General features: G+C 38.5%; 1 protein-coding gene across 11 annotated transcripts in view; it reads left to right on the top strand.

The window, feature by feature from the left end:
* The window catches only part of MAP4K3 (mitogen-activated protein kinase kinase kinase kinase 3), an 86,259-nt gene that overhangs the window by 55,177 nt on the left and 13,596 nt on the right, over positions 1-17,486 (top strand). For 9 of the 11 annotated variants that reach the window (XR_011328521.1, XR_011328522.1, XM_069805276.1 and 6 more), the window contains 8 exons: positions 991-1,153; positions 2,017-2,126; positions 3,961-4,002; positions 8,690-8,774; positions 9,869-9,948; positions 12,693-12,753; positions 12,841-12,958; positions 15,586-15,644. Coding sequence is in view for 9 of the 11 variants with exons in the window: in XM_069805276.1 (XP_069661377.1) it covers positions 991-1,153; positions 2,017-2,126; positions 3,961-4,002; positions 8,690-8,774; positions 9,869-9,948; positions 12,693-12,753; positions 12,841-12,958; positions 15,586-15,644 (718 nt within the window). In the remaining 2 variants the exon portion in view is untranslated. Of the gene's footprint in view, positions 1-990; positions 1,154-2,016; positions 2,127-3,960; positions 4,003-8,689; positions 8,775-9,868; positions 9,949-12,692; positions 12,754-12,840; positions 12,959-14,954; positions 15,515-15,585; positions 15,645-17,486 lie in introns of those variants that run through there. The other 2 variants (XM_069805275.1, XM_069805284.1) reach the window with 2 other exon arrangements.

Here is a 17,486-nt window from a genome sequence, read left to right as displayed (position 1 = left end):
ACTTTAAATAAATAAATGAATGCAGAAGTGTCTAAATTAATATACTGATGATTCTCTTACTTGTGCCATGACTTGAAGACTTGAATCAAGTTTTAAGTCAAGGGTATATCCAGGGGGTTGACCTGTATGTTTGTAGCCTTTAATTGCAAATCTGCATGAAGTCTTGCACTGTAGGGTGTTTGTCAGTGTGAAAGTGCTGTTTCTGACTAATTGCACTTCTGATACTTCGGAAGGAATAAATTGGGTAGTTAAAAAAATTTAGTTCTGCAAGTCATTTTTAATAAAGAACTGCCGAATAAAGCATCTGCTTGCTAACTTTTGATGTCTGATTGCTCTTCAGAGGCATGCCTGGATCAGATTAGGTTTTGCATGCTGCCACTTGAAGAGTAAGTCAGTCTTTCCACACTGAAGTTATCTTAATATGAGCAAAAAGCAAAAGAAAAAAACCTCACTTTTTTTGTCTGACTGTCAGTTCCCCAGGCAAAAACTGCAGGTATGATTATTTACCCTCCTGCACTAACTATCTTTGCATAACTGAGAAGCATTTTACAAGCAGCATTTAGTGCAGCCACTGTCTCAACTACATTGCTCTATGTGGTTACATGCCCTGTTTGGGATTCTTTAAACAAAGTTCTGGCCATATCATTGAATGTTCCCTAGTTTCTACTTGAATGTCTGGTTTGGTTATCTGTAGTCATAAACAGTGACATTTTCACATGCCCGATAATTGTTTAATGCATGACTTGAATATAATGATTTTGAATTCATCCTTTGTTGATAACAAGGTTTTCCTTATTGCTATGCATTTCCTTCTAGTTTGTTTTTTGAAAGAAATTTGCATGGCAGAACAAGTTGCTTTACCAATTTACTTGTGAAAATTCCAGGATCCAAATACTGCACGTGTTTTGGGTTTTTTCCCTCATTGAGAAGTAGCATGGATGCTTTGAATCTTTTTTCATTATGTTTTTATTATTGCTGTGTCTTTTTCAGCCTAAATCCATCTTTATCCCCCAAGAAACACATCCTTCTGAAAATGATAATCAAGGGACAATCAAGAGATGCCCAACATCAGAGAGTCCAGCAAAATCTGCATCTCAGGTTCCACCCAGACCGCCACCTCCTCGGTTACCTCCACAGAAATCTAATGCTTTAGGTAATAAAAGTGACACCAAGAAGTATACAAATATTTCTTAAATAATCTAATGTGATTTTATTTCTACATCCTCACCTATGCGCACATTAAAATGTACTGTGGTAATTTTTCTTTGGTGGGCAAGTAACAAAGTGCGTGAAAGCCAAAATGCACGAAGAAAGCATGCTTAGACTCTTAAGAGAGTCAAATGTACCTTCTAGGAAAGTCACTGACATGATTCCTACTGATGCCATTGGTGACAGTTGCTTTTCGAAGCAGCAGGCCTATAATGTAGTGTATCAGGATTGTCACAGGGTATAAAAAAGTTTTCCTGTATATAGGTTTCAGATTCTGGCCCTGTGTGTCAAATGTTGTTGTTATTTGATGCGTCAAGAATAGAGTTTTGCTTTCAAAGTTTGCCTTTATATGTAGTGAACTGAGTTGGGTGGTATAGCAGGTAACTGTGTATTTACTGTTTGCTCAGGCTGTTCCTTTTATGCTTTTGTTAAAGCCTCACGGTTTGAGAGTTGTCCTGGACTGGCTTGTTTTAAGCGAGCTTAATGTCTGACTCTTGATTGCTATCTTGCTAGGTCTGCCTTGCTACATATTTAGTACTGCAGTTGCAGATTTGACTGTAATGCTTAAGCATCCAGTGCTAAGAAGTGCCTCAAGGCTATTTATAAAGAATCGGTAATTGAAGCATTAGCTGTAGCGAAGTTTTTCTTTAGATGTGTTAAATACATTTTGCCTCATAACTGTGACTGCATCCCTTTCTATGCCCACATTAGATTTGTTATGTTTATTACCTTCAAATTTGTTTTTAGGCTAGACTACTCTTTGAGTTGAAGGTAGAAGAACACATTTCTAAATATGAATCTTTCTAGGTAATGGAGTCACTTCTGTACAATTAAATGGTGAAAGAGAGGGATCACCACATCAACAGAATGAAGCTAGAGACACTACTTTTTCAAGGAAAGAAAAGAAGGAAATACTGGTAGGTATTTAAGCTTCTAGGTGTTGTTTTAAAGTTGTCTCAACTGTTTAACATGCTCAATGAAGAGGAGCAGGCACGCTCTTTAGGAATTTTCCTGGGTGGCATCTTGTTTACTTTGACTTAAAGCACAGTTTTGCTAGATCCTATAGTTGTGATACAGTCTTAAGCTGAAGTTTGAGTCGGTATTTAATTTTCATTAGAAACTAACATAAATGTGGATATACAAGATTTACTTGCTTGTATTCACATGCTTGAGAGACGTAATGAGAACAAGATCCTGTGAGAGAGATGTAATGTGTTGAACTGAGCAATGACTATTTAAGCAAATGAGGAAATTAAGGAATGTGCTGCCACCTGATGGCTTGTTGGAGGATTTTGTTGGCCCTGGGAAAGGAGCTGAATCAGGGCTGTTCCCAAATGAGTCGTCCTCCTAGCCCAGATGTAGGCATATGGGATTTTTGGTGTTCGTGGGGGAAAAAAGGTGGAGGAATGTAGATTGAGGGTCCAGATATGCAAGCTGTTTGCCTGCTGGCCTCCAGAGCTCCGGGTTTCCAGGTCTAGCAGCTTGGGTTTAGTGTCAGACTTGAGCTATGTATACTTACGTGAAGTTGTTCTCATGGAGAGAATGCAGTTTTACACCACGTGTAATCAGATCCAGCTGTGAGCTGAGGAAAGGGAATATTCCTGCATCCCTTTCTCCTCTTCCAAGTGAGTTTTTCCATCAAAGCAGCAAATGGCTTCTAGAGTGGTTACTCTATTACTATGATGCAAAAGTGGGAATGTGAGATGGGAGAGAGTGGGACATCTGTAGTTAGATCAGATTAAATGTAACATGAAACTGCATTCTTTGGGGGCTTCTTCTAAGGATGAGGTTGGAAATGTCGCTCTTTTGAGAGGAGTGAAGAGGAAATAGAGTAGAAACATTGTGTGTGTTTTTGTTTTGTTTTAAGGAAGTGCCAGTAATACTGGCAGTACTTTAGAAACTATGATTTCCTGAACTGCTTTGAACTTGGCATTTGAAATTGTGTGTTTGAAGTTTCCTGTACTACCTGTGAAATACATTTCGTCGGAAGCATGTTTTACTGGGAGAAATTGATACTGATACTGATACAGGGAAGTGGGTCTAGGACCGATTGATAGAGTTTAACACTGCTTGTAATATTGAGCAATTGAGCAATTGCTGCAATATTGCTTAAACTTTGTAGTGCTGGGTATGACGTTCTTTCAGGCATCATTGTAATGTGGAAATGTTGCGCAATAAACTGTCCAATTGAATGCAGACGTTCAATGAGGAGATATTAGGGAATCATAGCAGAGGTTTTAATGAAAGAAAATTATACTGGCAATTTGTGGTGTGTGGTCACTAGAGACACGTAGTTAGCAAACTCGTGCAGAATTAATGGAAGCATCGGTTGGAAGGGAGGTCTCTAGCCTAACATCATGCTTAAAAATGGGACTGTAGCCAAAGCTTAGCCATGGCTTTCAGATCTAGTATATGAGGCGCTGGACACAGCAGAGTGTCCCAGTAGGTGCCTAGTCCCTTCCATTTAGCGTACTGTAGAAATATACAACACAACTCTATTGTCTTAAAAAAAAAGAAAACAAACTGCAGGGAGAGTTTTGTATCTATTTCTTATGTAGCTAGAAATATTGGCTTGTTATTTTCTCCTAATATAATTATGCTCAATTATTTATCAAGTGCTTTTAACAGCATTCAAAAAAGTTTTTTTTAGACTTGTATTTTGGTTATCCTACAGTGTGGGGAGAGAATATGCACGTTCATGCATATGTGTGCATGTGAGTGTAAACATACTTTTAAACTTTTATTTTCTAGAAACCAATTAGTAATGGCCTTCCTCCCACACCCAAAGTACACGTGAGTATTACTGAGTCATACAAATACATGTTGGAAGCAGGACAAGTCTTCTTACTAAAGCTGAGAGAGTACATTTTTTGAATGTTTGTAGTATTTATGGTTTTTTAAATATAAAAGCCAGTATGTCTTGGAAATGTTAAGCCACAGGTATGGTATTTCAGAAATTGCTCTTGATTTTGTGCTCTTGAAGTAAATTTTGGAAGGTTTTTTGTTTGCTTGCTTCATTAAAAAGTGAATGAGAGTCCTGTGACTGATGTCACAGAAGTACTTTCAGTGTACCGAAGGTACTTGCTGATCTGGGGAGCTAATGCCTCTCAGAAATTGCGGATACCTCAAAGTTTATACTATGCAGCTCTAAGTTTCAAAACTTCTGAAGATAGGATTCGTATATGCCTTAGGGCTGGAAATACTGTTAGATATCCATGTGCACCTTCATAACATAAAGCAAACTAGAATTTCATTGTAATACTTGCACAGACTTGTCACTGTGCTTTTAGCCAGCACTGTGATCTGATAGCCAGTCTTTCCTTGGCTGTTTGTTTCTGCCCTTACCGCTCTCCTCCTTGTGTGCTGGAGCATGCATTCATGTAGTTGAGCTGTGCACCAAATAGGGGATTCATCTGACTTTTAAACTAACCTTTTTGCTGCACTACTCCTAAGCCAGATCAGTTTCTCTTCTTTAGATAAGAAGATAAAATTGCTACAAGGGTGTGTAAATGCAAATGATACTGGTTTTTGCTTCCTATCCATTTTAGAGAAGCAGGACAGGTTAAGGTAGATGTCATACTTCTGTTCCTTAGAACTGTAATCTCTTGCATAAATGCACAGGATTGTTTAAGCTCTGAGTTCTTGATATGTTTAGCATCGTTTATTGAGGTCAATCCTGTTCTAATAAACTAAACTTTAAACTAAACGCATGGCCTAGGAGTGCATACTTTAAACTAGCGGGTGACAGAAATTTGGAAGCACTCCTAGCATTCAAAAGACCTGAATCATCGTGGGGAGGGGAAAATAAGATAGGTTTGGTGACTGGAATGAGAAAAAGAGTAAAAAATAGAATAGCTCAAAATGAAGTCATACGTGTTGAACTTTTGCCACAAATTTCAGGGACAGGCCATCAGGGAATGACTGTGAGTTGCTAATATAATGAAGCTGTAACAAGAGACTGACTAAAATAGGAAAACTTCTGAAGCTGATCAAATGAGTCTTTGGATATTGGACTGTTCTTTGCATGTTCATGCATCTTTGTAGTGCACTAATTCTCTGGTTCTGCTGGTTCTTAGGTTAGAAAGTCTTTCCCCTCTCTTCCCTTATCACACCCCACCTTTTATGTATAACAAACTTTCTAACCTTCCTGTTAATGGTTGAAGATCTGTTTGGCACTTCACATGTTCCTCTCTGCCTGCTGTCTCCAGTCACCAAATAATGAAAATTTGGGTAAGGAAGGGGTTTTTCTCCCAGGTCATTTGGATGACTGGACTTTTTACTTTTCTCTATTGTGGAGCATGTTTTGCATCCTAACATCACCTGGGAGCTTTCTTTAAGAAATACCCTGCTACAGCAAGTAAAACTTTGACAATATTTCAGTCTCTTATGTTCTTTTTCTGTGGGACATCATTGTTCTGATTCTTGTTTGTTAGGGGTTTTTTTGCTCTGTCGTTCTTAAGTATGCTGTCAAATGGTAAGAAGTGTTTTGTGTTCTCGCTGTCCTATAAAATAGTTAGATGGTCTGGGCCTCTGTTTAAAATGCATGGTTGCCTGTGACTCTAGAGATTTTGTTCAACTTTCTTAATAACCCAGTCTGGTAGTGTGTTTTTCCCTGTAGCACAGGGAGACCTGTTAGATCCTACCAGTGAGGGAATGCCTTGCCTGCTGAAATTCCCCTGAGACTTAAATGCCTCCATGGCAGCAGTGAGATCAAGCAGCCTTGCTTCAACCTTTTATTTCATGTTTGTGGGGGTTTTTTTCCCCCCACTAGCAACTCAGTTTAATAATTTGTCTGATTTTTCAGCTGTATCCTTGAGATTCGTTTGGTATTAAGAGATGATACCCTCAGGCTCTGTTTACCCTTCTGGGGCATTTGCAGCAGCATCTTGGCTCTGCAGGCTTCCTCGAGATCAGGACTGAGAATGGCCAGAGGAAAATGATTAGTCTCTTCTGATTTCCATCTCCTCCTTTCTTATCCAACTTATTACTGCAGAGCTCAACTAGGTCTTAGCAGTGAGCACAGCTTCCCTCCATTGTGCAGCATCTCTCTTCAGTGCTTGGAAAGGGTCAAGGAGAATTGCATAGCTGGTTACAGGAGCAGCAGGAACACCAGTATTCTAGATCAGTGCTTTGAGTGTCATCTGGTGTGTTTTCTGTTGAGTGTCTTTGTGCCCTGCACACTTGGAAACAGGCTTTCATAAAACCACCAAAACCATCCCTTTATTGTTTTTCTTGATACCATCCCTCCTTCAGACTCCTTGCTGCTGAGGGATTTGACAATATTGAAGCTGTCAGTACCTTGAGGTCACTCTGTGTCAGTATCTTCTCATGTTCCTGCCTCACGTGTATCTTTTCTTACTTCTGTTCTTACGCCTGCAGAAGGACTATCTCATTGTCTAGCAAGCAGCCAGCTCCCTGCCTTGGCACTCAGACTTCTGCAGTGGTACTAGCAGTGCTAAAGTATTTCCCCTTGTCTTTGTGTAATGGGGTCTTTCAGATTTTACTGATTCCCTCAATGAATTTGATTCTTCCCTCAATGAATTTGATTCTTCCCTCAATGAATTTGATTCTTCCCTCAATGAATTTGATTCTTCCCTCAATGAATTTGATTCTTCCCTCAATGAATTTGATTCTTCCCTCAATGAATTTGATTCTTCCCTCAATGAATTTGATTCTTCCCTCACATAAGTATATTCAGACAAGCTCATGGACTTCCTGATAGTGATCCAAGAGTGAGAGATGTCCAAAGCACGAAGAAGGGTCTAATTTCTGCTCTTTTTCATTTTAAAGGGTTAATTATGAAGTTCTTTTTCTTTTCTTATTAAACTAAACTATGTTCAGAAGTGACTGAAATGTGTGCAGACTTTCTTATTCAGCAACAGGTTAACAAAAAAAAAATTTGCCCAAATGTTAACACAAGAGCTATTTCGTTAACTCAGTTTATAGATTGATAATAATTCACAAAGTATTAATATAAAGTGAAAACATTGCCATTCTGTAGCTGTATTGCAGAGTATGTAGCTTTGCGTAAAGGTGATACCTGCTTATATTCAAGATGACAACCCTTACCTGTGTCTGGTCCTTATGTTTGACCATCATTTGATAAATGATAACATTTCACTTTACTAATTGTTGGTTACTACTGCATCATTCCTTTTCATCTACAGTACTATTGATCAGCTGGTACCCCAAATAGGATGGGTAATTATTATGTTGATGCTTGAGGGGAAAGGAGGAAGCCCTGGCTTTTGCTTTTCTGTCATCTTGAAGCAAATTTTAGTACACATTATAAATGCCTACAAATGGTTACACTTCACTAGGGGGAAGGTGGAGAAGTTGATTATATTATACTATGCGAGACGCTTGCTTAATAGGCAAACTGAGTTTATAAGGGTTATGCTGAACAAGGAGTGGGATCTTCTACCAGAGGACTCCCTTTAGGAAGCAAACAATATTGAAAATAAGTTAATTTGAAACAACTAATAGAAAATCTGAGACTTAAGATTGTGATTGTTGCATGACCTAGAGTTTTATTTTAAGTGTGTGGAATATGGCAACAATAAAGTTTCTCTGTTGAGACTTACTAAAGTCATGAAATTCAGGAACCTTTTTCAGGTTTGTCAGCTTTGTAGTAAGTATGTGCTTAGACTGTTAATTTAGGAGCTAATTCTGAAATGCTAATTCTGGTATGTTTGTTCAGGAAAGTCTTACACACAAAGAAAAAAAATCACTTTAAAAAAAAAATCCTTTTATCAGCTTGTCTGGATGAGGTTATTTTCCACATGGCAAATGAAACTACTCTTAACCTTTTGTTACTACTTTAAGTAATGTTGTGGTTTAACCCCAGCCAGCAACTAAGCACCGTGCAGCTGCTCACTCGCTTCCCACCCACCCAGTGGGATGGGGGAGAGAATTGGGGGGGGGGGGGGGGGGGAGTAAAACTCGTGGGTTGAGATAAGTACAGTTTAATAGAACAGAAAAGCAGAAACTAATAATGATAACACTAATAAAATGACAGTAGTAATAATAAAAGGATTGGAATATACAAGTGATGCACAATGCAATTGCTTACCACCTGCCAACTGGTCCCCGAGTGGCGATTCCCCCCAGGCCAACTCCCCCAGTTTATATACTGGGTGTGACATCACATGGTATGGAATAGCCTGTTGGCCAGTTTGGATCAGCTGCCCTGGCTGTGTCCCCTTCCAACTTCTTGTGCCCCTCCAGCCTTCTTGCTGGCTGGGCATCAGAAGCTGAAAAATCCTTGACTTTAGATTAAATGTTACTTAGCAACAGCTGAAAACATCAGTGTTACCAACATTCTTCTCATACCAAACTCAAAAACATAGCACTATGCCAGCTACTAGGAAGACAATTAAGTCTATCCCAGCTGAAACCAGGACAAGTAAAAATCATCCTATTGAGAATGTCACATTTTCATTTTTCATATGTATATTTTTAATTGCTTTTACTTCTACAGATGGGTGCTTGCTTTTCAAAGGTTTTCAATGGCTGTCCATTAAAAATTCATTGTGCAACATCATGGATAAATCCAGATACAAGAGGTAGTATATTATGCATATTTTACCCATATTGTCCTCTCCTCAGATTTCAAGAGTGCTTAAATGAGCAAGACTATTCCTTTTAAAATAGACATATTGTAAAATACATTTATTGATATAAGCAGTTCTTCTTTAATTGTGCCACTGCTGTCTGAAATTCAATGGGTTTTTTTAATTATGTTAAGATACGTGGGGTGCAGTTTTCAGCTTTGATTAAAAAGAATAAATTACATATTAAAGGTAAAAAAACCATAATTTTTTGTTTTGATTCAAGACTCTTATCAACATTTTCGTCTAAAAGATGCCAATCCTAATTTTTTTTTTTTAAATCTGCCTTCTGGATGTCCTAGTTGAGATTGATTTCTTTATCACTCACTCTATTTGCCCCCTGCCAATCTTTCTGGTCCTACAGGTTTATTTTAGTGCTTTATTATATAGCCTGATAAAAGGGATAATTGGTAACATTGTACTCTCGTTGCATGCAATTTCACCTTCTGATTATAGGCTGTATAGACGTGCTACTGAGCCCCTAAGCAAGAAAATACTTAGGTTTTTTAGAAACTGACATTAAAGAAGTCAAATCTTTTGCAGTTGACATCATCTCAATATGAGATGTCTGTCTTGTTCGCACGCCTAAAAGCAATCCAGGGTATTAATTATATTGAAGAAGTGAGGCGTCCCCAAAGTACTGAGAAAATGTTCTAGTCAGTACTGCTGTTGAAGTACTCCAGAAGAAGGCTATGAATATGTCACAAATTACATGGAAATGTCTAAGTAGGATAATCCATACATGAGGAAATTATTGACATGAATTCTTGCTTATGGTTGTATCACTGCTGTTTTTTATTCCAGTTGTCAGTCACAAAAAAAAAGACTGATCTTTCCTAATGTCTTAAACCAGCCCCATCCACAAATTTAAGCTTCCTTAGGAAGGTTAATTTTCCATGCTTTCAGATACCATGACTATTATAGGTTGGTTTGTTTCAATGTATGTAGTTGTTTTAAGTCTGTATTTTGTGAAGAGCTGCATACTCTTATAAAATGCACCCTTCTTAAATCAGGATTTCTAGATTTTTTGGGCTTGTTTGTGTTTGCAGATCAGTACTTGATATTTGGTGCAGAAGAAGGTATTTACACACTGAACCTCAATGAACTTCATGAAACATCAATGGAGCAGGTATATTTCTGTTTTGATATTCTGGAAAAAAGTAGATCTTTGTCACTTTTTTTAGCCACTCAGATTAATGTTGTATAATCCTTGTAAAAATTGTCTTTACTACAGTTACATAGGCACTAGCTACACTGAGAATTACCTTAAATGTTTACTATTGAGGATACCTTTCAGTCAAGTTAAGTTTTTTGTAGGCTGAACCATGTTTACGTAGGAGATCTGCGTATATCGATGTGTTGAACTTCATCATAGTGCATTGTCCTGCATTTAAATGATTTGTTAAATAGTATGGAATTTCCCTGATATATTTTTGATTAAAGTTTCTATTTTCTTTAAAGCTGTGTTACAAGACAGAATATTTGCAACAAATGTTGTGTTTCAGCTACAGGGAAGCAAGGAGATTCTTTATATGCTAGATTCCATTCTTTTGGTCTTAAAAGCAGCTTTGCTGATGAGACTCAGCTTACTGAATGCCAATTAAAACTGTCTTTGCAGAATCTTATAAATAGTAATTTTTCTGAGGGGATACTGGGGAGGGGGAAATGCCAGTTGCAGGCTTTTCTGTGTGGAGTCTTCTCCAGCTCTTTTGTTAATCTCTAGGAGACTTGTTTTCTTTCCTGCCTTCTCCCTAACTTAGGGAGCTATGCATCTGCCATCAAGATGGAGGAATTTGCAAGGACAGCCTTCACACTGTAAGCTGGAGGCACTGGTGTTTGTTCATCTTCCAGGGTCCAGACGTTGTAGATATGTCTGTTGTGTTGAGAAGGTGGCCTAGATAGCATGCCCTGAGCTCTGTGTAACTCATAATCATACTGGTGCTTGAGTTAGCTAGTTAAAACTTAGCTCAGGTACCGCTCTGCTGCTACACCGCAGTTGTGAAACCTACCCTGACAAGTATCACTAATACAGTAATTCTTGTAGGCCAGGTAGACCAACAAGAGTTTTGTTTCGTTTTTTCTTTTGGTTTTGTTTGGTGGGTTTTTTTAAATTGGCAAGGAGAATAGGTGTAATGAAACTCATGCTCTCATATCCGTCCTCATTTTTTCTAAGCACCATGTTCTGTAGTGCATTGCCTAGTGAGCTTGTAGGGAAATGTTTTAATAAGCACTTAGAGATGAGAAGAGATGCTTGTAAAAACAGCCAGTCATGTGTGGAATGGGAGGAATGAGTGACAGGTCAATCAACCTGCAAATTTGAATATTGCTATTCTTCTCTAATCCTCAGATCCAAATCTACTAAGTCACAATATGCTTATGCAGCTACAGAAGATCAGTCAAACTTGCACATTACATTTGGATACAGCCAGGCTGGTGGATTATTACCGTAGGTTTTTCTTAGTGTGTTTAGGTTATGAGAAGACTTCAGGAATAGAAGTGCACCCTCTGTGCTAATCATTTATTACATCGTTATTTATGATATAAGGCAATAGGGCTTTAATAACATTTTCAGGTTCTGTGTTTCACTTCATTGTTTACTCTCTAGGTCTCATACAATTCAGTGTAAAAGCAAAAGTAGCATCCTTGTCATTTTTCACTACATTCTATTTCAGTAACGGACAAAGCAGAAATAACGTGTTTGCAGGAGTTAGCACAGCATCAAGATGAATCTCTTGCTCTTTGGCAGAAAAACGTTTCAATTAATTTACAGATCTCTTCAAATCTTTCTAATAAACCAGCAGTGAGGTGGTTTGTTGTGGGTGTTTTTTGTTTTGTTTTGTTTTTGTTCTGGTTTCATGAGGTTTTTTTGTTTGGTGGTTTGGGGGGGGCAGAGTTTTGGTTTGGTGGTTTTTTTTGTTTGGTTTTTGGTTTTTTTTTCAGAGCAACAAAAGAAATGTCCCCCTGAGTCTGTCTAGCCCAGTAACCTATTTTCTAAAGTGGCAGTAGGAAATGCCCAAGAGCTTTACCACTGTCTGCTGCCTGTTCTCTTCCAAGTCCACTACAGTCATTGAATTGGGGATGTTGGAGGATCCCTGCCTATTTGTTTTTGTGTCCATTTATGGACCTGTTGGACATGAGTATCTAATCCCTCGTACATGCTGTTGATACTTTCTGCCTCCATGACCTCTTGTGGCAACAGGCTCCAGAAATTGTGAGAGGGGGAAGAAGTACCTTTTTTTTTAATTTATCATTTTTGGTTTTTTTTTAAAGGATGTCTTGTTGGTTTCAGTCCCATCTTTATAGTAATTGTGGGATTTGACAAATAACAATTCTGCCTTGACAGTCTGTTGCATTCCTTGATCAGTTAAGTGAAATGTGTAATCATATGCAGGTGGAGAGTCCCTTCGAGTGCCAGTTTTAATTGTTTCAAGAGATACGGACTGTCGCAGGCTTTAGAATGGTTATTGTTTGTTGACTGTGCTTTGTTTACTGAAGTTTATGTTGTTATGCTTTTCTCCTTCGAAAGAAAAAGTTCGATGGTTTATAAAGTTTTTGAAAATTGATTGATCTTTATAATGACGTCTTGCGGGCTAATTATAGTATACTTGAAGACATGAATATAAAATATGCTAATTGTCTAAATGTTAATGTGTATGTTAAATATAATGTGTGTGCCTAAGATTTACTCAGAATTAACTCTGGAATCCAGGTGAACATTACTTGGCTTAAGCTAATTTCTGCTACAAAAAGCAAGTCAATATTAGTTTGGTCCTGTCATCTATGCAGATATTAATTGATTGACTTAATGTGCTCACATTTTGTGTATATCAAATTGAATGCTTTTCTTTCTTTGTTTTTCCTTCCCTTTATCAGCTATTTCCTCGAAGGTGTACATGGTTATATGTCATGAACAATTGCTTGTTATCAATATCTGGTAAGTTACTGTGCTAACTTTGAGTGGTTAGTGCTGGTAAACATTTGGTTTCGTATTTGAAGTGTGTTTTTGTTTTCTAATTTCCAGGTAAAGCTTCTCAGCTTTATTCCCATAATCTACCAGGACTCTTTGATTATGCAAGGCAAATGCAAAAGTTACCCGTTGCTATTCCAGCACATAAACTCCCTGACCGAATACTTCCCAGGTAAATACATGTCATCAGAGATATCAGAATATCTTAATCCTGGGAGTTCAGGATATGCTTGTGAAACTCTGGGGATACCAAATAATGTGGAGCTCTGTTCACAGATCGCCATGAATAACTCATATGGGCATTAATCAGAGGGTAGACCCATAAATTTACACAAATCAAGATGTGAATATCCTCATATTAGAGAAATGGGTTTTGGTACATCTTACCTTCTTGTCGTGAAGCCTTTTGTTTCTGGGCATAGGTCTTTTCAGCTATAGTCTAGTATGGTAAATCCTGGTTGTACTTGATGCTAAACAAAATCTAGGGTTAGTATTGTACCTGTGATATTTCAGGCAAATACAAATGGTGATCTTACATTAGTTACTCTGGGCACTATCTTTCCATTCTATTTAAAAAAAAAAAAAAAAAAGCAGGGATGTGTAACCTCTTACTGCAGAGGGTATGGGGCTCATTGGTTATTTTGAAAGCTGGGAAAAGTAGCACTGGAGTACAGATTTGACATTCATCATTGGCTAGTCATTTTTTGCACGCTAGTGTAGGAGGTACTTTTGTCCGCAGATGCCTACAGCACATTGTGCATGTAGTCCCTCCAACTTTACTAACAAGCACATACAGAATCCCAGAGACTGGGTACAGTGCTGGCTGCCAAACAAGCCCTAGGAGCCCATTCAGATCCAAGAGGAGGAGGTAGTAACCCTAATATAGTTTGCAGAGAAACCTTTGATTCTTAAAGTGCATAATGAATCACTGGTTCTTCTCATATAATAGGCTTTCTGTTAGGAAGCTGTATTATAGAAGACCTGATTCTCTGCTACCTTTGGTTTATTAGCAGCCTATTAACATTTAATTCTTGGATTCAGGAAAGGCTTCTTGTTCAGTCACCTGCAAACATAATGGTGCAACACTTGTCTGAAAATTGTGTTTCTCCTAGAGGCTAAATTCTAATTACCTGAGACATAACTTGTGCTTTGAATCGTTGTCTTATGTGTGCCTGCACCACTGTTCTGTTCTTCTCTCTTCCAAACTAACTTTGGCTGGGTGACTTTGGCTTGAGAACGGCATCAGCTGTGGACTAACAACCATAATTATCATAAGGATCATGTGAGGAAAACCTTCAGACTACCTTCAGTGTGGAATTAACACCTCATCTGAGTTGCAGAGGGCTCAGAAAATTTCTTGTCCAGTCATGTCAATTCCCAAGAAAAATGCAGTACAACCTGAATGTATGAGTGCCAAGCCAGTCAAGGCAGGACAGAGTCATGTAGATAATCCATTTTGCTGTTTTATCCCTTGCTGTGAGGCATCAAGGTAGGAACATTAAGCCAGGCAGAAGTAGTACATTTGAAGTATGTAGAAGAGCATAATTTTTTTTTCTACCAGACCACAAAGTGTATTCTTCAGCAAGTCCCTGAATACCATGATGAAGGGTGCTACATGAAAAATGTAGATATGTTAAAAGCGAAGTTTTCGGTAGAGAAAATGCAAAGCAAAGTAGAATTCAGAGTAATATGTAAGGTTCATATATTCATCTGCAAAATGGTCTAAGTTCAATTTATGATACTTGGTAGGCAAACATTCAGTAGCAAAAAATATAGCTGTGATAAGTCTCCTTTCCAGCTTGTTTCCCTTGAGTGTCCTTGAGCAGTTCCTTCCGTGACTACTTCCAACCAAAATTTGTGGCCAGGACTCAGTTTTCATGCTGCTCAGTCCTGCTGTGTATTAGCAGTCCCTTCTGGACAGCTTCATTTGAAATGCTATCCAAGTATTTTCCCAATTCATAGCTTTGCAGCATCTATCACTCTACTTATTCCCATCTTTTCTACAGCATCACATTAGTTATTTTTACTGTCAAGGCTACTGTGGCCTATCTCCATACTGTCTGTCATCTTCTAGTCTGTGTAGAAACACTGATTCCCATTACCAGCAAATAATATCTTCCCTGGCTTATCTGATAAATTTTCAAGTAATTGTTTTCACGATTTCTCAGGGAGCAGCCCCTGCACATGAGAAGTTCTTGCAAAGCTGCCTTCCAGTCTTCCTTCAGACCTCCTCTTGAAACACATGCTGTGCTGCCTATGAAAAGTTTAGCAAAACTTAAGCTGTTAGTTTGCAAGAACTGTGGCCCAGCAAGCGATCCGGTACGGCACCATTTCCTACACCTCTTGGGTCCATGTGTCGTGTCTTAGGCCTAAAATGTCCTTGGGACGAGAGTGGACTTTGTTGTCTGTGTAGTATCCAGCACAAGATGCAATAAGTTACAGCATTACAAGAAAGAATGATCATGGGAGTACTAATAGACTATCCAGGCATGTGTATAAATACATATAATTAAATAGCGAGAGAGAGTGGTAAATGATGCTTGAAGGTATTGAGGTACCTATTCCTCTCCATTCCTCACTTTTAACTGAATTTATAATGGTGCAGAACTGAGCAGGATCTCAGCGCTAACAGAGCGATCACCATGTATGTTCTAGGCATATCATTTTGAGAAGAAATATACAAATAAATATATTTTTATTTTTCTGGGGGCAAATATAATTTTCCCATCAACAACTCTAAAAAGCAAATTAATTCAATTGTTTTAGTTGATCAATAATTCTGTGTTTTATATCTTGTAGGAAGTTTGCAGTGTCTACAAAAATTCCTGATACTAAATGGTGTCAGAAGTGTTGTGTTGGTAAGTAAAGATCTGCAGAATAAATGCCAAGAAGCAGTACAAATGGTGGCAGTATTAAGATTACTGAGTCAGGTTTAGGAGGTAAAGGGAGAAGAGACTTTTGTCATTATTACAAAACTATGCATTTGCAGACAGTGAGCTCATTCAGGTTAGTCCTTGCATTTGAGCAGTGAAAGCTTTCTCATTACACTCTTTATATTTAAAGACAATTCTCAAGAAATGTGGAGAAGCAGAATGTCAAATCTAAACCAGCCTGCAGGAAGAACGTAATCTCCATGGATGGAGTAACTTGAAGTTACCATCAGGCTTAAGTAGCCTGACTTCCTAGCACAAGTTCCAGTTACCAATATTGGATGATAAAAAGCAAGGAGTATTTTCAATTCTTTGAGGACAGCGTTGTCTCTGAAGCCTTTATAGTGTGTTCCAAGTGTCAAAGCTGTACTGTGTTAAGACATGTTTTAAAAGAGGGATGGGGGCAGATAAATTAAAACAAACAAACAAAAAAACCAAACAGGAAAAATAGCTATGGATGATCTCTTGGGGTCAGGCTCTTGTACCTGGAAATGTTTTACCTGGTGTTCCATAATCAGATGTTTGGTGTGAGGAGTTGTATTATACAGGAGATTTTCAGAGACTCAGTGGTACGTGAGCACCTGTCATTTATCCTGACGAAAATCTCCCCAATATTGCTGAAAGGTCTGATTTTTTTTTTTTATCACTTCTTTGTCCAGCTCACCTGTTAAAGCTTGACTTTTTCTGGGATACAAATTCTCTAGGGTGTGGTAGGGTGTTAATGATATGTATTGTGCATGTCCAGGTCTTGCCCTAATTGAGGCATCTAGTGAAGCTGTGAGTGTTAATGGATGCTGAAGGGAACACCTGAAGGGGTGGAGTGACAGGGATCAGAGTAGGTACCAATGCTGGCTTTCTGACATGAAAATTAATTCGGAAGTCCATATGTTTTTAGATCTCTATGAAATGAGAAACCTGGTGGTGTACTCTTTTGTAATCTTATGGTTTCTGTACTAATAGGCACAGAATTTAACAAGAGTGCCATGGGACTTGGCATTATGAGGGGGAGTCTGCTGTCGTGGTATTCAGAGATAGCTTAGCTTAATAAGCCTGGAGTCCTTCTTGCCTGATAGGTGTAAGTGGTAATTCATGATGGCAAGAAGGGCAGCTGCAAAAGGCAGGTCCCAGGGGAGAAATTATAGATTCCCTTCTCTTGCCCTACTTATGTGCAGCCTGAGCCTCCATTCCTGCTGGGATAGGTATCCCTTTGGCCTGGGGGAAGCAGCAGTGCCATAGGAGGCAGAAAAAGATGGGAACTTCTGGTCTTGTTTCTCCACCTTAGAGGTGTTGGTAATTGCATGGGTTTGGTTTCTGCTGCTGAGTTCAGCCTTACTAACAGTCATGCAAAGTGTTATTTTCTGCAGTTTGCAGTCAGTGTGACTGATGTTGAGTGGGAACTTGGATTAATGAAATTAAGCTTTGATGTTTAAGGTGCCAAGGGATTGCTAGTGGATTTCCTTGGCAGTAAGGTAGCATGAGCGTATCTCACTTATGTAGATAGTACTGGATTGTGGAAGCTCCTTATCTGAACTGTGGTGTTAACTGCCTGATGGCCCACAGTCACTTTACTACACTTTAAAATCTGGTCTTTAGATGTAATTGTACAAAGTGTGAAGTAACGCTTGTTCATTGTAATGGATATGCTGGCAGTGCTTAAGGAGCAAAATTTTGTTAATACTGTAGAACTGAAGTTGTGAAACTCCAGGTTTCAGAGTGCCCAATTTTGCAACCTTACTGTCCTCTTCCAATTTTTAATTGAGTTCTGACAAA

The sequence above is a fragment of the Haliaeetus albicilla genome, chromosome 17, assembly GCF_947461875.1.
Source record: "Haliaeetus albicilla chromosome 17, bHalAlb1.1, whole genome shotgun sequence".
Classification (NCBI taxonomy): domain Eukaryota; kingdom Metazoa; phylum Chordata; class Aves; order Accipitriformes; family Accipitridae; genus Haliaeetus; species Haliaeetus albicilla.
This window is presented reverse-complemented; position numbering and strand designations above follow the sequence as displayed.